The 24,542-nt window shown below is 48.2% G+C and overlaps 1 protein-coding gene across 2 annotated transcripts in view; it reads right to left on the reverse strand.

Annotated features, from left to right (window-relative positions):
• LOC140404468 (sorting nexin-27-like) overlaps positions 1-24,542 on the reverse strand; it is a 195,179-nt gene that overhangs the window by 76,386 nt on the left and 94,251 nt on the right. For both annotated transcript variants that reach the window (XM_072493049.1, XM_072493050.1), the window contains exon 3: positions 22,974-23,166. In XM_072493049.1, coding sequence (XP_072349150.1) covers positions 22,974-23,166 — 193 coding nt within the window. The remainder of the gene's footprint in view (positions 1-22,973; positions 23,167-24,542) is intronic.

Below are 24,542 nucleotides of genomic sequence, written 5' to 3' on the forward strand. Positions count from 1 at the left end.
AAAAAAGGAGCGGAGCAGCAGGTGGGAGAATCCAGAGGTCCGTATATACCAGGACTGGAGCGCGGAGGTGGCCAGCCGGGTACAATCAGGCTAAGGTGGTTCTGCATCGGAAGGGGGTGAAATTCGGGATGCTGCAGCCGGCGCGACTGTGGGTCACGTTTAAGGACCGGCACCATTATTTTGAGACGCCGGAGGCCTTTATTCAGGCAGAAAAGTTGGACACGGACTGAGGGTCGGTTGTGAGGGGAGGTCGCGGGGGGCTACTGTGGTTACCTCTGCTTTGGGGGATGTTCTATTCTGTTCTGTATGGTTTCCTTGGTTGCTGGGTGGGGTAGGGTGAAATGGTTTGAATTGGGGATTTTGAGAGAGTGGTTGGAAGGATGGGGCCCCGTTGGGGGGAGGGGAGATCAGAGGTGGGGGAGCTGGGATTAGGCCGTAAAAGGGAACTGCGGCAGAAGGGGCGGGGCCGGTATGATGGAAAGCACAGGCTTTTTCCCGCGCTAGAGAAGGGGGCAGGGCCCGCGGGGGGTTGGAGAGGAGCGCCCGCTGATGGTCAGGAGGGGGAGACTACCACACTGGGGGGTCGATGGAGTGGCGGGGTCAGCGCAGGAGTCAGTCGACTTACAGGAGTGCTACGGGGGGAGCAACGCAGCTAGGGGGGGACCTAGCTTTTGGGGGGGGGGGGGGGGGAAGAGACTGGGGTCCTGCTGCATTGGGCAAAGGTGAGCTGGAGCTCTGAGAGAGAGTCAGGGCGGGGGTCTACCCCTGGGGGGGATGGAGAGTGCGGGATGCGTGGGCACATGGCCGGCCTAGAAAAGGGGATGGCTAATCTGCGGGAAGCCCCCTGATCCGGCTGATAACTTGGAATGTGAGGCGCCTGAACGGGCCGGTCAAGAGGGCCCGTGTGTTCGCGCACCTGAAGACCTGAAGGGACTGAAGGCAGATGTGGTTATGCTCCAGGAGACGCATTTGAGGGTGGCAGATCAGGTTAGGCTGAGAAAGGGGTGGGTAGGGCAGGTTTTCCACTTGGGGTTGGACACACAGAATCGAGGGGTGGCGATTTTAGTGGGGAAGCGGATGTCGTTTGAGGCGCTGGACATCGTGGCAGACAATGGAGGTAGGTATGTGATGGTGAGTGGTAAGCTGTAGGGAGTGCGGGTGGTATTAGTGAATGTATATGCCCCGAATTGGGACGATGCCGGATTTATGCGGCGCATGTTGGGCCGGATTCCAGACCTGGAGGCAGGGAGCTTGATAATGGGAGGGGACTTCAACACGGTACTGGATCCAGCATTGGACCGTTCCAGGTCCAGGACGGGTAAGAGGCTGGCGGGGGCCAAGATGCTGAGGGGGTTTATGGACCAGATGGGATGCGTGGACCCATGGAGGTTTGTCAGGCTGGGGGCCAGGGAATTTTCTTTTTTTCCCACGTCCATAAAGCCTACTCCCGGATAGACTTCTTCATTATGAGCAGGGCACTAATTCCAAGGGTGGAGGGCACGGAGTATTCGGCCATAGCCATCTCAGACCATGCCCCGCATTGGGTGGAGCTGGAGCTAGAGGAGAGGGACCAGCGCCCGCTGTGACGTCTGGATGTGGGCTTGCTGGCAGATGAGGAGATGAGTGGCCGAATCCGGGGGTGTATTGAAAGCTATCTAGAGGCTAACGATAATGGGGAGGTGCAGGTGGGGGTGGTCTGGGAGGCACCAGGCGGTGATTAGGGGAGAGCTAATCTCCACTAGGGCCCACAAGGAGAAGAAGAGGAGAGAGAGGGAGAGATTGGTGGGGGAGATTTGAAGGGTGGATAGGAGGTATGCAGTGGTCCCCGAGGAGGGACTACTCAAGGAGCGACGAAGCCTCCAGGCAGAGTTCGACCTGTTGACCACCAAGAAGGCGGAGGTGCACTGGAGGAAAGCGCGAGGGGCGGTGTAGGAGTACGGGGAGAAGGCTAGCTGGATGTTGGCACACCAGCTTTGGAAGCGGGAGGCAGCGAGGGAGATTGGGGGAGTTAGGGATAAAGGGGGGGAACACGGTGCGGAGTGCAGTGGGAATAAATGGGGTATTTAGAGACTTTTATGGGGGGCTGTATAGGTCTGAGCCCCCGACGGAGGAGGGGGGGGGATGCGTCTATTTTTGGATCGACTGAGGTTCCCGAGGGTGGAGGAGGAGCAGGTGGCTGGGCTTGGGGCACCGGTAGGGCTGGAGGAGCTGACTAAGGGGCTGGGGAGTATGCAGGCGGGGAAGGCACCAGGGCCAGATGGCCCCGGTGGAATTTTATCGGAAATACATGGACCTGCTGGGCCCTCTATTAATGAGGACTTTCAATGAGGCTATGGGGGGGGGCCTACCCCCGACGATGTCCAGGGCGCTGATCTCGAAGCAGGACAAGGACCCATTGCAGTGTGGGTCGTATAGGCCAATCTCTCTCCTCAACGTGGACGCGAAGGTGTTGGCTACCAGAATTGAGGACTGTGTCCCAGGGGTGATCCACGAGGACCAGACGGGTTTTGTTAAGGGAGGCCAGCTGAATACCAATGTGCGGAGGCTCCTTAACGTAATCATGATGCCTACAGTGGAGGAGAGGCGGAGATAGTGGCAGCATTGGACACGGAGAAGGCCTTCGATAGGGTGGAGTGGGGGTACCTCTGGGAAGTGTTGAGGAGGTATGTGGCGGACCCAGTGGGGGGGGATGCCGGAGGTGATGCAGATCCTCAGGGAGTTTGGGGACGATTCCGGGTATAAGCTCAACGTGGGGAAGAGTGAGCTCTTCGTGGTACACCCAGGGGACCAGGGAAGGGGGGTAAATGAGCTTCCACTGAAGAGGGCGGAAAGGAGTTTTCGGTACCTGGGGATCCGGTGGCCAGGAGCTGGGGGGCCTGACACAAGCTCAACTTGACGAGGCTGGTGGAGCAGGAGTTTAAAAGGTGGGATACGCTGCCACTCTCCTTGGCGGGTAGGGTAGTCGGTGAAGATGACGGTGCTCCCGAGGTTCCTTTTTATATTCCAGTGCCTCCCCATCCTGATCCCCAAGGCCTTTTTTTAAAGTGGGTCAGTAGGAGCATCATGGGTTTCGTGTGGGCGATAAAGGCCCGGAGGGTGAGAAGGCTGTTTCTGGAGCGGAGTAGGGACAGAGGAGGGTTAGCGTTACCTAATCTGTGGGGGTATTACTGGGCTGCCAATGTGGCGATGATACGCAAGTGGGTAAGGAGGGGGAGGGGGCGGCGTGGAAGAGGCTGGAGATGGTGTCCTGTGTGGGCATGAGTCTGGGAGTGCTTGTGACAGCACCGCTGCCGCTCCCGCCGACTAGGTACACGAGTCCGGTGGTGGCGGCAACTTTGAAAATTTGGGGGCAGTGGAGGCGCCACAGGGGTGAGGTAGAGGCTTCGGTTTGGTCCCCGATCCAGGAGAACCATCGGTTCGTCCCGGGGAGAATGGATGGAGGATTCCTGAGCTGGCACAGGGCAGGAATTAGAAGGATGGGGGACCTGTTTTTAGATGGGACATTTGCGAGCCTTGGGGCGCTGGAAGAAAAATTCGGGCTTCCCCCGGAAATGCCTTCAGGTACATGCAGGCAAGGGCGTTTGTAAGACGGCAGGTGAGGGAGTTCCCGCTGCTTCCAGCACTCAGGATCCAGGATAGGGTGCTCTTGGGGGTGTGGGTTGGACAGGGCAGGGTCTCGGCGATCTACCAGGAGATGCAGGAGGAGGAGGAGACCTCGGTGGAGGAGCTAAAGGGTAAATGGGAGGAGGAGCTTGGGGAGGAGATAGACGAGGGTACATGGGCGGACGCCCTAGGTAGAGTTAATTCTTCCTCCTCTTGCGCCAGGCTTAGCCTGATACAATTTAACGTTCTTCACAGAGCGCATATGACAGGGGTGAGACTGAGCAGGTTCTTTGGGGTGGAAGACAGGTGTGGGAGGTGCTCGGGGAGCCCAGCAAATCATACCCATATGTTCTGGGCGTGCCCAGCGCTGGATGGGTTCCGGAGGGCTATTGCGAGGACAGTGTCTAAGGTGGTGAACACCCGGGTTAAGCCGAGCTGGGGGTTAGCACTATTTGGGGTATCGGACGAGCCGGGAATGCAGGAGGCGAAAGAGGCCGGTATTCTGGCCTTTGCGTCCCTGGTAGCCTGGCGGAGGGTGCTGCTACAGTGGAAGGATGCGAGGCCCCCCCGAGTGTGGAAGCCTGGATCAGCGACATGGCAGGGTTCATTAAATTGGAGGGTAAAATTTGCCTTGAGATGGTCTGTGCAGGGGTTCTTCAGGCGGTGGCAGCAGTTCCTAGACTTTCTAGAAAGGCGTTAGGAGGTGGTCAACAGCAGCAGCAACCCAGAGGAGGGAGTGGTCTACTTTGTGTTTTCTACTGTGTTTATTATTGCTTAATGGGGGTTTATGTATTGGGGGAATTCGTGATGTAGTTGTAAGATGGTTATTTGCGTGTTCTTTGTTTTTCTTTTTTCTGTAAGGGGGGTTTGTTGAAAATATGTAAAAATTTGAATAAAAATATTTCTTTTTAAAAAAAAGCAACGCAGACTTGTCCGAGCACAATGTGGAAGCTGAAACAAACCAGTTGAAACAGCTTTTTTTAAATAGACTGCAGGGGTTCTAACAGAGGCCAAATCAGTTCTGGAAAGCAAGTATTGTTGCCATTGGAATATAGGATGGATTGAGAGCAGTATGTTTTGCCTTTCTTGTTTAATTGGGAATAGAGATGGTTATCAAGGGGTAATTGTAAGCTATTTTTGGTTATGATGTTAAAGAGTTTAATATTGTATTAATAATAGTTGTTTTAAAATGCTTCATCCCTATTTGTTTGTGCAACCAAGCCTGGAACTAAGTATTCTTTCCGCAGTCTTATAAAAATAAACTAAAACATTGGAGTTTCGGTCCAGTATCCTTGCCACTGTTGGGAGTCTGGTCTGGGATCATAATTGATGGTTCAAACAGAAATGCAAATAAATTATTTTACCTTCAACACACAATGAATCAGCAATGCACAGGAATAATTTCTATTTCTAATGGAGTTTTACAATCCTCTTTCCCAGAATTATGGAAATAACGATAGGCACCCTGGCTCTACCAAGACATCCAAGAAATGGGCCACTCATTGCGTTCCTTTTAACAATCAACTCTGTTCTTGTACGATAAAGACTATCTACCTTTTAAGTCTAATAAACCCAGGCTTGTTTGAGTCGCATTTAGTTTTTACCCAGATGGCCCCATCTTCGACAGTGAAATCTTTATTTCCTAAACTTTTTCTTTGAAAACATACAAATTAAGAACCAGATTTTTGCGAAGCTCACAATGTACTACTTTTTTAAAACTCATGACCATTCATCTGTGTTGTACAAACCTGGATTAACATTGTCAATTCCTCTCAAAATCAGAGCACCACAAACTGCCCGTGCGGAGTCTACACGTTCTCCCCGTGTCTGTGTGGCTTTCCTCCGGGTGCTCCGGTTTCCTTCCAAAGACGTGCAGGTTAGGTGGGTTGGCCATGATAAATTGCCCTTAGTGGTTAGGAGGGGTTATTGGGTTATGGGGATAGGGTGGAAGTGACGGTGCAGGCTCGATGGGCCGAATGGCCTCCTTCTGCACTGTATGTTCTATGTCTATGTTACAAAGCATCAATTTCCCAACTTGACCCTGATGTCAGATTTCAACACCACCTCAAGTGCAGTAACATTTTAATGCTTTAATGGCCAGAATTCTGCACAGATCTCATGATAAGGTATGGCCTACAGCTAGCTATGGACGCATACTATAAATGTGCTGTTTAAGCAAACAATCCATGCAGGGAATACATTATGCTTTGTACAGGACCATTTCATTATACTTCCTCACGACATTATGCATGCGAGAGAATGTATGCAAAGGAGAGACATACCCAGGCACAAAATGGAGGGAAAAAAAATCCAACAGTTCAGAGAAAGATTTTTGCATTTATTCAGCACTTTTCATCTCCTCTGGATAGTTCAAAACACTTCATGGTCAATGAAACACTTCTCAGTGCAGTCATTGTTAGAATGCAAATTCATTAGACCCAATATCAATGCATCTCAACAAGTTACACCCACACAGTTTTCACCCAAAAGATCCTTTTTGATGATTATGCCTGGAACTAATTCATTGTCAACAGTCCCAGATATTTTGGAACCAATTTTTTTTTTTTTTTTTTATATAAATATGTTTTATTGAAAAAATTTTCCCAAACAACAATTTTTCCCCTCTTACAAAGCAAACGCAACAATAACAATACAGAAATTTTTAACAATACACAAGTAACAAAACCCCTTTATCTTTGACCTAAACTAAACTAAACCCCCCCCCCCACTTCCCCCTGGGTTGCTGCTGGTCATCGTCTTCCCTCTAACGTTCCCCTAGGTAGTCGAGAAATGGCTGCCACCGCCTGGTGAACCCTTGAGCCGATCCTCTCAGGGCAAACTTTATCTGCTCCAGTTTAATGAACCCCGCCATATCATTTACCCAGGCCTCCAGTCCGGGGGGTTTCGCCTCCTTCCACATGAGTAGGATCCTGCGCCGGGCTACTAGGGACGCAAAGGCCACAACGTCGGCCTCTTTCGCCTCCTGCACTCCCGGCTCTTCCGCAACTCCAAATAGAGCTAACCCCCAGCCTGGTTTGACCCGGGCCTTCACCACCCGCAAAATCACTCCAGTCACTCCCTTCCAATACCCTTCCAGTGCCGGGCACGCCCAAAACATATGTGCGTGGTTTGCCGGGCTCCCGCCACACCTCCCACATTTGTCCTCCACTCCAAAGAACCTGCTCAATCTTGCTCCCGTTATGTGTGCTCTATGTAGCACCTTAAATTGAATCAGGCTAAGCCTGGCGCATGAGGAAGAGGAATTTACCCTGCTTAGGGCATCAGCCCACATACCCTCCTCTATCTCCTCCCCTAGTTCTTCTTCCCACTTTCCTTTTAGTTCGCCCACCGACTCCTCCCCCTCTTCCCTCATCTCTCGGTAAATCTCTGACACCTTGCCCTCTCCGACCCACACCCCTGAAAGCACCCTGTCCTGTATCCCCTGTGTCGGGAGCAACGGAAATTCCCTCACCTGTTGTCTAGTAAACGCCCTCACCTGCATATATCTCAAGAAATTTCCCCGGGGTAACTTATACTTTTCCTCCAATGCTCCCAAGCTCGCAAAAGTCCCATCTATAAATAAATCTCCCACCCTCCTAATTCCCAACTGGTACCAGCTCTGAAATCCTCCATCCATTCTTCCTGGGGCGAACCTATGGTTGTTCCTGATTGGGGACCCCACCAGGGCTCCCCGCACCCCTCTCTGTCGCCTCCACTGTCCCCAGATATTCAATGTTGCCGCCACCACCGGGTTCGTGGTAAACTTTTTAGGTGAGAGCGGTAGCGGCGCCGTCACCAGCGCCCCTAAACTCGTCCCTTTACAGGACTTTCTCTCCAGTCTTTTCCACGCCGCTCCCTCACCCTCCATCATCCATTTACGTATCATTGCCACATTGGCGGCCCAATAGTAATCACCCAAGTTCGGTAGTGCCAATCCTCCTCTGTCCCTACTACGCTGAAGGAACCCCCTCCTTACTCTCGGAACTTTCCCTGCCCACACAAAGCTTGTGATGCTCCTGTCTATTTTATTAAAAAAGGTCTTGGTGATTAGTATAGGGAGACATTGAAATACAAATAAGAACCTCGGGAGGACCATCATCTTAATTGCTTGCACCCTGTCCGCCAGCGATAGATGCTGCATGTCCCACCTCTTGAAGTCCTCCTCCATTTGTTCTACCAACCGTGTCAGATTAAGTCTGTGCAAGGCTCCCCAGCTCCTAGCGATCTGAATCCCCAGGTATCGGAAGTTTCTTTCCACTTTCCTTAGAGGCAAGCCTTCTATCTCTCTACTCTGGTCCCCTGGATGTATCACAAATAATTCACTCTTCCCCATGTTTAGCCTATACCCCGAGAAATCCCCGAACCCCCTCAAAATTCGCATAACCTCTATCATCCCCCCCCGCTGGGTCCGACACGTATAACAATAGGTCATCCGCGTATAACGAGACTCGGTGTTCTTCTCCCCCTCTAATCACCCCTCTCCATTTCCTGGAGTCTCTCAACGCCATGGCCAGAGGTTCAATTGCCAACGCGAACAACAATGGAGACAGCGGGCATCCCTGTCTTGTTCCCCTATATAGTCGGAAATACTCCGATCTATGTCGACCTGTAACTACGCTTGCCGTTGGAGCCCCATAAAGAAGTCTAACCCAGCTAATAAACCCGTTCCCAAACCCAAACCTCCTTAACACTTCCCATAAATACTCCCACTCCACCCTATCAAATGCCTTCTCTGCGTCCATTGCCGCCACTATCTCTGCCTCCCCCTCCACTGGGGGCATCATTATCACCCCTAATAGTCGTCGCACGTTAACATTCAGTTGTCTCCCTTTTACGAACCCTGTCTGGTCTTCGTGCACCACCCCCGGGACACAGTCCTCTATCCTCGATGCCAGTACCTTTGCCAACAATTTGGCGTCCACGTTCAATAATGAAATGGGTCTATAGGACCCGCACTGCAACGGATCTTTATCCCTCTTCAAAATTAACGATATCGTCGCCTCCGACATCGTCGGGGGTAGAGTCCCCCCTTTCCTGGCCTCATTGAACGTCCTCACCATCAACTGGGCCAACAAGTCCACATATTTTCTGTAATACTCCACCGGGAACCCGTCTGGTCCTAGGGCCTTCCCTGCTTGCATGCTTCCCAGTCCCTTAATAACCTCGTCCACCCCAATCGGTGCCCCCAGGCCTACCACCCCCCGCTCCTCCACTTTCGGGAACCTCAATTGGTCCAGGAACTGCCGCATCCCCTCCTCTCCCTCTGGGGGTTGAGACCTATACAGTTCCTCAGGGAAGGTCTTGAACACCTCATTTATCTTTCCTGCCCTTCGCACCGTGTCTCCCCTTTCGTCTCTAATTCCTCCTATCTCCCTCGCTGTTGCCCTCTTTCGCAATTGATGAGCCAACAGGCGACTCGCCTTTTCCCCATATTCATACCTCCTCCCCTGTGCCTTCCTCCACAGTACCTCTGCCTTTCTGGTGGTCAGAAGGTCAAATTCCGTCTGGAGTCGTCTCCTCTCCCTGTACAATTCCTCCTCCGGGGTCTCTGCAAATTCCCTATCCACCCTTAAAATCTCCCCCAGTAATCTTTCCCTTTCCTTGGCCTCTGTTTTCCTTTTGTGGGCCCCAATGGAGATCAGCTCTCCTCTGACCACCGCTTTTAGTGCTTCCCATACCACTCCCACAGGGACCTCGCCGTCGTCATTGACCTCCAGGTATCTCTCAATACACCCCCGCACTCTTGCACACACTCCCTCATCCGCCATCAGTCCCACATCTAATCGCCAGAGTGTTCTCTGCTCCCTTTCCTCTCCTAATTCCAGGTCCACCCAATGTGGGGCATGATCCGAAACCGCTATGGCTGAGTACTCAGCTTCTTCCACCCTAGAGATCAATGACCTTCCCAAACAAAAAAATCTATCCGGGAGTACACTTTATGGACATGGGAGAAGGAGGAAAACTCCCTAACCCTAGGTCTAAGAAATCACCATGGATCCACTCCCCCCATTTGGTTTGGAACCAATTTTTAATAACTGGACCACTATAATCCTGTGGATTCTGTTGCAAGGTTGCCAGGTAAAAATATTTCTTGCACTTCTACTGGCACCTGCAGCATTCAATCCCGGCAAATCAATATAATAATAATCTTTATTGTCACAAGTAGGCTTACTTTAACACTGCAATGAAGTTACTGTAAAAATCCCCTAGTCGCCACACTCCAGCACCTGTTCAGGTACACGGGCGGAGAATTCAGAATGTCCAAATTACCTAACAGCAAGTCTTTCAGGACTTGTGGGAGGAAACCCACGCGGACATGGGGAGAATGTGCAGACTCCGCAGAAACAGTGAGCCAAGCCGGGAAGCGAACATGGGACCCTGGTGCTGTGAAGCAATAGTGCTAACCACTGTGCTACCGTGCTTTGCTATTACAATGAGAGCCTTTCCTTTAATTAAACAGCATTGTCATTTCGAGTGATCGGTGGTTTACTTTGCTAACTATGCAACTTGTCCATGAGAATCATGCGATTTTTGGGGTGGAGGAGGAGTGGGAACCACAGGAAGATGACGACGCAACACTTTTCTTTCCGCCTGGTAACGGTGGCTTTCCTGACACATCAGATTCCTTCACATTCATTCCTCCCTCAGCCTCACAGGCCCAATGCAACTCGGCTGTTCTCTCCCATAACTCAGCACCAGGCTACCCATTACACACTGATAATCTCCCAGCTCAGCTCCAACATGAGCTGCACAAACAAGAGCTCAAAATGTCCAACTATGCTCAATACTGCTTGAAGCCTCGTGAGCCATCACCTTCTATTCACCCTTATTTTTCCAGCAAGTACAGGTTCCCACTTTCCCCTTCAAACCATGGAATGTCGAATGCTCTGGGCTCCATTCCCAGCTCAGGGCTGACCTTCCTTTACCATGCACTGGGGCCAAGTGGACATTAGGGGCCAGGCAGCCCAAGACTGCAGCAGGAGCCGGATGCACCCTCTGCTCTGAAACATGCCAGATCGTGGAACGCTGATGTGATCGAGTGAGATGCGCGCATGTGCAGTTGGGAGAGAGCACATCACGAAAGTGGGGGGAAAGAGAGCCAGAGTGAGCGAGTGTATTTGGGAATTCGGAGCAAAGTGGGAATTGAACTGGTAAGTCTCTAAGTAGCCTAGTTAGACGGTTAATAAGGGAGCTGACTCTGCTAACTGAGTGACAGTTAACAGTCAATCACCTGAAGCTTGAAGGGCCTCAATAAGTGCTGATTATGGTGAAGCTTAACTGGTGTGTGACTTGCGCATGAGCAGTTTGGAGAGGGCGCCTTGCGCGAGAGACAGCCAGAGTTGGTCAGTGTAATCGTGAATTTGGAACAAAGTGGGAATGCAGTGCGGAGGAGAACGTGTTTCTCGCTTTCTAATTTTTTTAATCTTCAGAGTGGTAAAGGCGACAAGAGAGAGTTGATAGGCAAATTGGTTTTCCCCACTTTAAAACTAAATAATAATAATAATAATCTTTGTCACAAGCAGGCTTACATTAACACTGCAATGAAGTTACTGTGAAAATCCCCTAGTCGCCACATTCCAGCACCTGAGGGAGAATTCAGAATGTCCAATTCATCTAACAGCACGTCTTTTGGGACTTGTGGGAGGAAACCGGAGCACCCGGAGGAAACCCACGCAGACACGGGGAGAACGTGCCGACTCCGTACAGACAGTGACCCAAGCCGGGAATCAAACCTGGGACCCTGGAGCTGTGAAGCCACGGTGCTGCCCACTGTGCTTCTACATTAATGGAAGGTAAGAGTTGTAGCTTTTTAAAAGATAAATACAATAATTTTCTAATTGGCATAAATTTAACGCAAGTGTCTTTAAACTAAAAGTATAACTGGGGAGCTCAGCCCCGTGGTTTGCACAGCCTGCAGCATGTGGGAATTCTTATAGGTTGAGCTTCAGCTGGAGGCACAGTGGTGCATGGGTGACCACCAGTCAGAAGAAGGTGGGCAGGCAGGTATGTGCGTTGGTAAATGGCGAGAGCAACGATTCCTCTGGGGAGTGCAGCCAGAACCAAGTTTACGGCACTGTGCATGAATCAGACTTGGCTCCAGGATAGTGCGGTGCCTCCCTGGTGCCAGTGTTATGGGCGAGGTGCTGTCAGAACCCCAAAATGTATCATGGAGTTCAACCAACCTCTCCCTTTAATGGATTGTTGTTTTTGGAGCACACGCTTGTTCCCTAGGTGTGATATTACAATTATGGACACGTGGGTTTTTAAAACACAAAACAATGTTTATTCCATGAACTCAACTCAACATCTTAAATAAACATTGGATCTCTTAACACCCCTTACTAAAAAAGATAACCCCGAAAATATTACACCAGTAAATAATCCCTCAAAATGTTCCTTCAAACGTCCAAGAGACTTAACACCTTTAAACAAAATCACATCAGGTTAAAGACTTTACTATTAAGAGTTTAAATCACCCAAATGATCCAGAGATAGTCTTTCATGGCAGAGATCACAGCAGATCCAGCTCACTGCAAAACACAGACCCACACCCAAGCTCTTTTTCAAACTGAAACTTCAAAATGGCTGAACGGAGCTCAGCTCCACCCACTCTCTGACATCACTGTTTTCTTAAAGGTACATTGCTTAAATATCCATTTCTTAAAGGTACTCTCACATGACACCAGGCTCAGGGACATCACCACTGCACAGCTGCAGGGAACTCTGAAGGGAAGCATGAACAGTCAAGAGGTTGTGGTTCACATTGGTACCAATTACATAGGTAGAAAGAGGGATGAGGTCCTGCTACTAGAGTTTAGGGAGCTAGATGACAGATTGAAAAGCAGGACCTCAAAAGGTTGTAATTTCTGGAATACTCCTGGTGCCACGTTCCGGTGAGTATAGGAACAGGAGGATAGAATAGATGAATGTGTGGCTGAAGAGAAGGTGTAGGAGGGAGGGATTTCGTTTTCTGGATCATAGCCAATTACAGAAGAAAAACCATGTCAATCTGGGAAGCAGAGCAAAGAGACACATGTTCAGGCACAAGGGAATATGGCGCGGCTGGATGACATTTGTTTTACGAGTAAGGCAAATGAACGGGGGGTGTTGATTAACACATGGGAGTACAATATTATTGCTATCACAGAGACACGTTGAGGGAGGGGCAGGCCTGGCAGTTTAATAGTCCGAGTGTGGAATCTTCAGGCTGGTCAGGTGGGAGAGGTGATGCTGCAAAAGAAGTCAATCACTGCAGTGAGGAGGGATGAGATCTCAGCAGGCTCCTCAACTGAGGCCACATGGGTGCAACTTAAAAACAAGAAGGGGGCAATCGTTCACTATCAGGGCCCACAAAGAATTGCCACCAATTGTAGACTTGTTGCCTTCGAGAGAACAAGGAGAAATTGCAAAGTGTCGCCAACTGGAATGGCTTGAGTTCAAAACTTAGATAGAAACAATTTTAAACCTTGTAGAAAAAAAAACATTTTCACATGAGCAGGCAAATTAGCAGAAGCTGGCCACTCAGCCCGCTACCCCATTCAATGAGATCACGGCTGTAACTCAACCCCACATTTCAGCCTCCCCTCCGATAACCTTCCACCCCCTTGATCAAGAATCGAACACAGCCTTAAAAATATTCAAAATCTTTCTTCCTGCACTTTTGAGGAAGACACTGTTTTGAAACAGTGACCCTTGGCTCTAGACTCTCCAACAAGAGGAAACACCCTCTCCACATCCACCCCGTCAATACCCCTCAGGATCTTGTTTCAATCAAGTCGCCTCTTACCCTTCAAAATGTCAATAGATACAAGCCGAGCCTGTGCAACATTTCCTCATAAAACAACCCTCCCATTCCAGGTATTAGTTGAGTAAATTTTCTCTGAACTGCTTCCAATGCATTTCCATCCTTTCTTAAATAAGGAGACCAATACACAATACTCCAGATATGGTCACACCAATGCCCTGTATAAATGAAGCACAACCTCCCTTCCTTTGTATTCAATTCCCACGCAATAAACAATAACATTATAACGTTCTATTAGCTTTTCAGATTACTTGCTGTAACTACATAGGAGGCTACAAAGTTAAATTGACTCGGTATAAATTTGGCAAAATGGAGTATAATGTGGGAAATTGTCCATTTCGGCAGGAAGAATAGAACATAGAAAAATACAGCACAGAACAGGCCGTTCGGCCCACGATGTTGTGCCGAACCTTTGTCCTAGATTAATCATAGGTTATCATAGAATTTACAGTGCAGGAGGCCATTCGACCCATTGAGTCTGCACCGGCTCTTGGAAAGAGCATCCCACCCAAGGTCAACACCTCCACCAAACACTAAGGGCAATTTTGGACACTAAGGGCAATTTATCATGGCCAATCCACCTAACATCTTTGGACTGTGGGAGGAAACCGGAGCACCCGGAGGAAACCCACGCACACACGGGGAGGATGTGCAGACGCCACACAGACAGTGACCCAAGCCGGAATCGAACCTGGGACCCTGGAGCTGTGAAGCAATTGTGCTATCTACAATGCTACCGTGCTGCCCTTAAGAACAAATTAATCTACACTATATCATTCTACCGTACTCCATGTACCTATCCAATAGCTGCTTCAAGGTCCCTAATGTTTCCGACTCAACTACTTCCACAGGCAGTGCATTCCATGCCCCCACTACTCTCAGGGGTAAAGAACCTACCTCTGACATCCCCCCTATATCTTCCACCATTCACCTTACATTTGGTTTGTAATGGTTTGTTCCACCTGGGGAAAAAGTCTCTGACTGTCTACTCTATCTATTCCCCTGATCATCTTATAAACCTCTATCAAAGTCGCCCCTCATCCTTCTCCATTCTAATGAGAAAAGGCCTAGCACCCTCAACCTTTCCTCGTAAGACCTACTCTCCATTCCAGGCAACATCCTGGTAAATCTCCTTTGCATCTTTTCCAAAGTTTCCACATCCTTCCTAAAATGAGGCGACCAGAACTGTACACAGTACTCCAAATGTGGCCTTACCAAAGTTTTGTACAGCTGCATCATCACCTCACGGCTCTTAAATTCAATCCCTCTGTTGATGAACGCTAGCACACCATAGGCCTTCTTCACAGCTCTATCCACTTGAGTGGCAACTTTCAAAGATGTATGAACATAGACCCCAAGATCTCTCTGCTCCTACACATTGCCAAGAACTCTACCGTTAACCCTGTATTCCGCATTCATATTTGTCCTTCCAAAATGGACAACCTCACACTTTTCAGGGTTAAACTCCATCTGCCACTTCTCAGCCCAGCTCTGCATCCTATCTATGTCTCTTTGCAGCCGACAACAGCCCTCCTTACTATCCACAACTCCACCAATCTTCGTATCGTCTGCAAATTTACTGACCCACCCTTCAACTCCCTCATCCAAGTCATTAATGAAAATCACGAACAGCAGAGGACCCAGAACTGATCCCTGTGGTACACCACTGGTAACTGGGATCCAGGCTGAATATTTGCCATCCACCACCACTCTCTGACTTCTATCGGTTAGCCAGTTCGTTATCCAACTGGCCAAATTTCCCACTATCCCATGCCTCCTTACTTTCTGCATAAGCCTACAATGGGGAACCTTATCAAATGCCTTACTAAAATCCATGTACACTACATCCACTGCTTTACCTTCATCCACATGCTTGGTCACCTCCTCAAAGAATAAAAAGCATATTATTTAAACGGAGAGATTGCAGGGCTTAGATTCAGTGGGAAGTTTTGCTTCGTTATACCTGCCTGGTAGCTTTTTGTGATTCATGCACAAGGGCACCCAGATCCCTCTACATCCGAGCTCTCTGCATTGAGATAATGTGCTTCTTTTCGTATTCTTCCTGACAAAATGGACATTTTCCCACATTATACTCCATTGGCCAAGTTTTTGCTCACTCAATTAACCTCTATCCCTTTGTAGCCTCCTGTGCATTTACTTTTTAGGTATTATGCAAATAAAAGTTTATCCTTTCTTTTTGACTCAAATTTGCCAGAAAGCTTGTTTCTGTCTATTCTTGGAAGACACAAACACTAAAAATTGTTTAAAACACGCTTTCTCAAAAATACATCTTGTTACAGTCAGCAGAGGGGAGACGAAAAGGAGAAAGTTATCCCACCACCTCTCCCTGTCCCTAACACAAGGTGTAACCTGACCATGACTGATACTTACACACAGGCACAGGAAGTGAAAAGTGTTCAATTGCCCAGAGTGGAAATACATCAATTTAACAAACACAAGAAACCAAGAAACAAACCAACGCACCAACAAACCAGGGCAGCACGGTAGCATTGTGGTTAGCACAATTTGCTTCACAGCTCCAGGGTCCCAGGTTCGATTCCGGCTTGGGTCATGGTCGGTGCGGAGTCTGCACATCCTCCCCGTGTGTGCGTGGGTTTCCTCTGGGTGCTCCGGTTTCCTCCCACAGTCCAAAGATGTGCAGGTTAGGTGGATTGGCCATGCTAAAATTGCCCTTAGTGTCCAAAATTGCCCTTAGTGTTGGGTGGGGTTACTGGGTTATGGGGATAGGGTGGAGGTGTGGATCTTGGGTAGGGTGCTCTTTCCAAGAGCCGGTGCAGACTCGATGGGCCGAATGGCCTCCTTCTGCACTGTAAATTCTATGAACGCATTTTTCCCTGGGCAGCGGCAACAATGCACTTGTTCTCTTTTTCAAGCCTCCTCCAACAATAATTAGCCAGACTAATGCCCTGGATAATTGTACCAGATTTTACAAGCATGAAACAGGACAATGCCCTGAAGCAACATTGCACGGCACCCCAGTTCTTGATGTGCCTCGAAAGGACAGCTTCAGCTCCAGCCCGCACTCAAAACTCAAACCAAGCTGCTACTCGCCCTGACATCCTGTCACTTTTGGTCTCTAGTTGATGTGATGACCAAGTGTTGCTCTGCTTTCTCCACTGGGGTCTGGCAAGGTATAGGCAGCTTCTTATTAACTCAGCATTTGATTCCTTTTTGATACCTACACCTTTAGAGAATGCAGCCGTCAGTGCAGCTACCCAGTTCAATTTTGAAACAATCTTCTTCCCAGAGCTTCTGGACAACTTTTTCCACATGCAAACCTATTCATTTCCTAACCATTACAGATACAGGGTTTCTTGTTTTGTCTCTCCTCATCCCAAAATCAAATGCATAAATGCAACAACCTATACCTGGGTTCCAGGCAACACTTCCCAGGAGCAGACCTCTATGGGAATAGAGGGATACGGAGCCCGAAAGCGTAGAAGCTTTTAGTTTAGGTGGGCAGCATGGTCGGTGCAGGCTTGGAGGGGCGAAGGGCCTGTTCCTGTGCTGTACTTTTCTTTGCTGTTTGTTCAGATGTACCAAGCCCCAGGGTTTTCTTATTACCGTCACGTTGGATAACTGAATTCCAATGGTAGAGGCACCTTAAGGCAGCAGCCTGCATGGTGCTAGAGACAACCTATTCTTGGATGTTCAAATGTTGCACATCACGTTCACTCCTTCCTTAATTCACATCCTTGTGTGATGGGTTTATGCAAAGCGGTGTGCCTGCTATAATGGTAACAGGCTGCAGGATACTCAATTACTGGAAGGAATTGGCTGGAGCCTAGCTAACCCCCCCCCCCCCCCCCCAGCTGCCCCCGCCTCTTTTCCACACATGCGCCTATAGTTTGGTTTTGGGACTCAGACATGGATGAGATGGTGCTCTGCTATTACAGCATATCCCATCTGTTAGGCAACCGTCCAAGGTGATAGATATAGCATATTGGAGGGGCGATTCCACAATCCTGTCCTCCTCACAGTGAACTGCGCTCAATGAGAGTATAGATTTGGGGAGGCAGTGGTGTAGTGGTAATGTTACTAGATTGGCAATCCAGAGTCCCAGGTTAATGCTCTGGAGCAACAGGTTCAAATCCCAGCAGAGCAGCAGGCGGAATTTAAATTTAAATTCTGGAATTAAAAGCTATTCTCAGTAATATTGACCATGAAACCATTGTCGATTGCGCTAAAACCCCATGTGGTTCACTAATGCCCTTTAGGGAGAGAAATCTGCTGTCTTTACCTGTCTGGCCTACATGTGACTCCAGACCCACAGCAATGTGGTTGACTCTGGAATGGCCGAGCAAGTGACTCAGTTGTATCAAACTGCTACAAAGTCTTGGCGGGAATAAAACCAGACGGGCCACCCAGCATCAACCTAGGAACAGCACTCTGGGTGGACCTACACCACATGGACTGCAGCAGTTCAAGGTGGCAGCTCACCATCGTCCTATCACCACTAATTAGTCAGCTACGGCCACATCCCATGAAAATTAAAAAATAATAACACGGAGGCTCCATATTTTAAGCTACATCACAGCCTTAAACTCCCTTTGAATATCCTTCTCCATTGGGACTGGAAGAGCGTGTCTCAACACAATATCATTTGCAAAACAGGGCACCAGAAACTTCAGAAAGGCTTGCAGTCCCTGACAACGCCATTCATCAAACCACTGATGGAAGCACTGAGTGAGCAAACTTCCCCTGCCAGAGGGATTGCTCCATGAGTCGCATCCACCTTCACATGAAAAACAGAGCATGCCCTCACATCTCCAATTGCAGCATGTTTCCTCTGTTTCCCAGAGAGTTGCATGGAATACTAGATCAGAGTTATTTCAGTGGCCTTCACTCCCCTGTGCTTTAAGCTGTGCAATTTCACAAAATCTCCAGGGGATTGCATTGCAGCAGATTAGATGTTTGTGGCTTGATAACCCAAAGAATGGTCTTTTAGAATTGATAGCAATGGGATTATTTGGGATTTCACAAGTTCCTCTGCCATAAATAGGCCCGATCTGAATTATTTCGGAGCATTTGGATGCGTACTTCTGTAGTTCTCCATTCAGAACACAGGAACAGGAGGAGGCCATTCAGCCTCTTGAGTCTTCCCGCCATTCAATTACCTGTACATCACGGCTGGTTGGCACCACAGCACATCCAGTAAGCTGGGTTCCAGAACCCTCAATACCATTGTCTACAAAAATCAATCAATCTCAATTTAATTTTCAACCGACTCTACAACCTCCTCCAATCCTTTCCCTCAAGTTTTTTCCGAGAAGAGGGTTCCATACGCGATTCCGGTCATCATGCTTGAATAGCTGAGTTCTAGTTCAGGGTTATGTCTGGATTCAGCTTGCAAAGGAAATAGGTAGGCATGGAGAATGCCATCAAATCATCTTAACCCTCATGGCGTAATTTGCACTATTACTGGTGTAAATTTTATTTCTTTTTTCTTCCATGGGCTGTTGTTGTTGCTGGCACGGCCAGCATTTACTGTCCTTGAACCGAGTGGTTTCCTAGGCCATTTCAGAGGGCAGTTAAGAGTCAACCACATTGCTGTGGGTCTGGATGTGGGCCAGACAAGGTAACAATCACAGATTTCCTTCCCTAAAGGACATAATGAACCAGATAAGGTTTTTACGACAACCCATGATAGCTTCATGGTCACCATTACTGAGAGTAGCTTTATATTCCAGATTTTATCACCTGAATTTAAATGCCACCAGCAACACAGTGCAGCTTCAGTCACAACAGTTTCAAGAGTCTTGCTCCATGCAAATCACAATGCTCGGTCTCGTTTATCTTTGGTGCAGATAAAACTGCAACGTTGGTTTTGTGCACGGAGGCACAGAATGGGCAGCTTCAGGCCTCAGACTCCCCAGCCAGCCAGCTTGCTGCACAGAGAAGAGGGGAACATAGAATAATTGGGTAGCATAGCTCGTGATCTATTCTAACAGGGGTCTGGAGAGAACACCTCGGAAGGCAAGGTGCAAAATTAAAATAGGAAAGAAAAACAGCATTAAAATTAAAGCCTATTGCAAATCCTCCCGTGACACTGGCACCAACTAAAGGCTTGATATCAGCAGAGGAGCTCAGACCTCAACGAGAAAAACACATGAAGAAGAACAGCTTTGTCAGTGTTAACTTGTTAAGATATAACGAATTAGACCCAAGCATAGTGCACCATGGACTCAATAGCAGCATAAAATAGAGCACTTTAAAAATGGTGTATGGCATTCTTAGGCAAGCTGAAGAATTATTTTGTACAGTCATTAGGGAAGGATACAGTTACTTCAAGTCAAATCTCATCCAAATTATTCTTTGCATTTTCTCCCAGCTAGTACCCCGATAACATCAACACTCCCCACAAGTCCCCTGATAATATCGAGACAAACACACGCATTCACAGCAAGGAAACTGCTGTCTTTCAGAATGAGTACTGATGACGGGTCCTTCACATGGTCTCTTTGGCACAGCACCACAGTTGATATAAAGAGACCTTTCAATGGTCACTTCCCCAGGCAGGACAGGGTCAGCCTGTTAGCAGATTGACAGAAGCTGTCCAAAGCCAAAATCTCTCTCAAATATCATCTTTACAAAACTGCCACAGTAACATCCTGTGGCACTATTCACAAGCGTATCAGCTAACGCACAATGGATAACACAGCCGATGTCCCATGGCACTGGAAAAATCCAGAAACAATCTCTTGCAGTAACTGTCTTTCTGTCTATTCCCTTGCAGTCTTCTTTAATCCACCTTTTAATCTGCCATTCTCTTTCACGGTTAGGTTGTGAGGCACTGCTCAATGTAACATTGCCCTTTGTACCAGTTGCAGGCTCCCCTCAGCCCTTTCCATTCATGTCTGAATAAGTGCAGCCCCAACATTCAAGAAGCTCGGCCACATCCTGGAAAAAGTAACCCACTTGATCTTCACCCCATCCGCCATCGGTGTATAGCAGCAGCCGTGAGTACCATATACACGGTGCACTGCAGCAACTCACCAAGGTTCTTTTGACAGCATCTTCCAAATCCACAACCTCTGCCACGGAGGACGGCAAGGGCAGGAGATGCATGGGAACACCACCGCCTGCAAGATCCCCTCCAAGTTACACACCACCCTGAATGAAAAGTACATTGCCATTCCTTCACTGGTGCTGTGCTAAAATCCTGGAACACTCGACTTAGCAACACCATGGGTGCACCAATACCACATGGACTGCAGCAGTGCAATCATCATCCTCTCAAGGGAAATTGAGAATAGCCAACAACTGCTGGTCTTGTTAGCGACACACACATCCTATGAATAAGTTGGGGGGGAAACGCAGACCCTCTTTCCTTCACAACCCACCATTGTTGCAGCTGCTCTCTGAAGGTGCACTAAAGGAATGTTGCACAAAGGTTCAATCTTCTGGATAAAATGTTAAATTGAGGGGCTCTGTCTGCCCTCGGGTCAACGATTCCCAAGTCACGTACTTTTCGGCTGAAATCCGTGGGTCCCTCTGCTGTCCCTCAAGGAGCCCATTCAATTTGTCCTTATCCCAGCTTCACTGCCCCCGCTTCTTTGGCCTAAGAGATCCAACTTCTCTGGATCTCCGGAAGACGGGGGCGGATCTTATTTGCCATTCTTTGTGGCTGTTAACAGCCGGGTTGCCTTCGCTGAACCATCCACAAACAGCCCTGACAGGAAAAAAGGTCTTTCAGGGGGGCATAATTACTCCCAAACTACACCCCTCAAGCTGCACACAGCCACTCAAACGCAAGCCAGTCAAGCTTTATTCAAATCTATTTCAATCAAATGCTACAATCAAACTAACAGCAGCAATTTCTGAAAGATGCACCATTGAATCACCAGCTTGCTTCAGAGTAGTTGCCCAATAAGATGGACAAAGAGCCCTTTGTGAGGGGTTATTAAAAAATGAATTAGTGGGTCAGCTCCAGCAATGAATATTGAGAGAAGAATGTAACTAGTAAATGAAATTATTGGTGTCAATGAGAAAGCCATAGAGAGGGGCAGTTAACATACAAATGCGAGTGGAAACAGGCACCAACAAGACACTGAACTCATCAGCTTTCCAAATTACCAATAAATAATCTTTATTGTCACAAGTAGGCTTACATTAACACTGCAATGAAGTTACTGTGAAAATCCCCTAGTTGCCACATTCCAGCGCCTGTTCGGGTACACAGAGGGAGAATTCAGAATTCCCAGCTGGTACGGGAATTGAACCCGCGCTGCTGGCCTTGTTCTGCATCACAAACCAAGGAGTCACATTGCACAAACCAGAGTAAGCCTCAAAATCACTTACCTCACTACCACCTACGCAAATAAAGTCTGCATTTATAAAGTGCCTTCCCCCGACCCTCAGGACATTCCAAAGTTCTTAGCCAAAGCACTTTTCGAAGTGTATTCATGGTTTTAATTAAGGAAGCACAACAGCCAGTTTGCATATAACAAGGTCCCACATGTTGTGGGTTAATTGAGCAGACAATCTGTTTTTGGTGTCGTTAGCTACGAGGATAGGTATTGGTCAGGAGACAGTGCAACACTCCTTTGGTACTGCGATGCAGTGTCAGTCTCAATTATCTGCTCAAGTCTCTGGAGTGAGGTTTGGCCCATGGCCACCTGACCCAGAGGAGAGCGTGTTTTACCATTGAGCCATAGCCGACACCACTCGAACAGTCCAATGAAACACCAACTTCAATGCTGGTAGTCAGTCCCAGTAATAGGTATTTGGCAGCAAGAAGCACTAAAGCAGGTACATTTAAAAAAAGATAAAAGCAAAATACTTCAAATGCCGGCAATCTGAAATTAAAATTGCAAGTGTCAGGTCTGGCAGTCATCTGTGGAGAGAGAAACAGTTAACATTAACGGTGTTTCTCGCTCCACAGATGCTGCCAGACTGGGGGTTTTCCAGCACTTAGTTTTTATTTCAGAAACCCAAAAGAGGCAGGCTTTTAAGAGTGAAGATTTGCATCCAGCATGGTTTCTTTCACTGCAAGCAGAATGTCAATTTCTCTTGACCCGTGTCCTAATTGGTGCACCGCCTCCCACACAGTGATGAAATGTGCCCATGTGCATTATAATGCAACGGTGCTGGGCAGAGCAAGGGTTAACGTTAGACTAGAGAGTGGCACCGCCCACAGTGTGATGTATGTAGTTACATGGTCAGAGAACAGCTGAGAACTGAACTTGGCAAGCAGTGTGCCTGGATGGAATAGCTCCATGCAAGACCATACTGGAACTGTACATAGTTGAAACCTACCAATACATGTGTTCAGGTTTAAACACACAAGCCGCAATCATAATGAACCACAAATCACTGCAACATACAGAATCCAAATTAAGTTCATAATATGAAAAAACACTGAATTTACTTAACCAGGACCATGCTTATGCCTTAGCCATGCATTCACACATCTTTTCCAACTACAACTCCTGTCGCACGCTCATCATCGGCCTCTGAAAGGCTGTGATCGGTTTCACTGCGGTAAGGGGGCTTTGTACAAATACCAGCGGGACTTGCACTAGGCAGTGTGTGCCAAGCTCACCTTTCTCGAGATACTCTTCCAGGCCCCGCCGCCTGGCATCCAGCTGCTGCTCAGACAGTGAAAAGGGCCACTTCCTCGGGAGTTTCGGGAAATGGAAGTCAGAAAATTCCCTCTTCAGGTTCTGGTGAAGGATAGTGAATTCACGGAAGCGACGAGAGCAGAGCTGGCGTCCAGCCATGTAAATGTTGAATACCTGAAAACAAAGCAGCATTAGCAGGCTGGAGATTGTTGCCACAATTCAAAGAAACATCTTTTAAATATTTCATATTTTCACTTATTTTAAATATGACGCACAGCAAATAGGCCCAAGTATTTTTTAAAAATAAATTTAGAGTACAGAATTTTTTATCCCCTAATTAAGGGGCAATCCACCTATCCTCATTTTTTTGTATTTGTTTATGGGACATGGGCGTCGCAGGCTGTGCCAGCATTTATTGCCCATCCTTAGTTGCCCTTGAAGGGGCAATTAAGAGTCAACCACATTGCGGTGGGTCTGGAGTCACATGTAGGCCAGACCAGGTAAGGACGGTAGATTTCCTTCCCTAAAGGGCATTAGTGAACCCGATGGGTTTTTACGACAATCAACAATATTTCATGGTCACCATTAGACTGTTAATTCCAGATTTTTATTGAATTCAAATTTCACCATCCGCAGTGGCGGGATTTGAACCCGGGTCCCCAGAGCATGACTTCTGCTCTCTGGTTTACTAGTCCAGTGACAATACCACTACACCACCACCTCCCCACATCTTTAGGTTGTGGGGGGTGAGGCCCAAGCAGACACTGGGAGAATTTGCAAACTCCACACTGACAGTGACCAGGTCCTCAGCACTGTGAGGGAGCAGTGCTAGCCACTGCGCCGCCGTGCCGCCCGACAGGTCATGGGATGAAATCCTACACCCGTCACTGGAGCACGTAATCCAGGCTGACACACCAGTGCAGCACTTGGGGAAGGCATATCTGCCCTTTGTAAATTACATTCTGACAAAGTGCAGCAGGGGAGCTCGCCCGCTGTTTATTTCTCAAGCATCATGAAATAGATACATTGTCTGGTTACATATATCATGGTTGTTTGAGAGATCTTGCAGTGTACACTGGCTGCCACACTTTACTACATTACAACTGTGACTGCACTTCAACACATCGTATTGCATTGTAAAGCAGTTTGGGACATCCCGAGATCATATATAAAATCATTTCTTTCTTCAAACATAAGGAAACTCAATTAATTCAGCACCTTCCGAACCGGTGACCTCGACCACCCAGAAGGACACGGGCAGCAAATATGTGGAAACACCACCTACATTTTCCCTCTATAACAAGAACATCCTTCCTCAGATAAGGACACCAAAATTGAACACAATATTCCAGGAGTGGCCTCACCAACGCCCTATACAACTGCAGTAAAACATCCCTATTCCGATATTGCTATCAAGGCCAACGCACCAATTGCCTTTTTTACTGCCTGCTGTACCTGCACGCACTCACTTTGTAAGGGGGTGGAAGTTCCCCCTCCGAGCCACTCACCATCCTGACTTGAACTATATCTCCGCTCCTTCACTGTCGCTG

Source organism: Scyliorhinus torazame, chromosome 30 (assembly GCF_047496885.1).
Source record: "Scyliorhinus torazame isolate Kashiwa2021f chromosome 30, sScyTor2.1, whole genome shotgun sequence".
In the NCBI taxonomy this organism is placed as follows: Eukaryota; Metazoa; Chordata; class Chondrichthyes; order Carcharhiniformes; family Scyliorhinidae; genus Scyliorhinus; species Scyliorhinus torazame.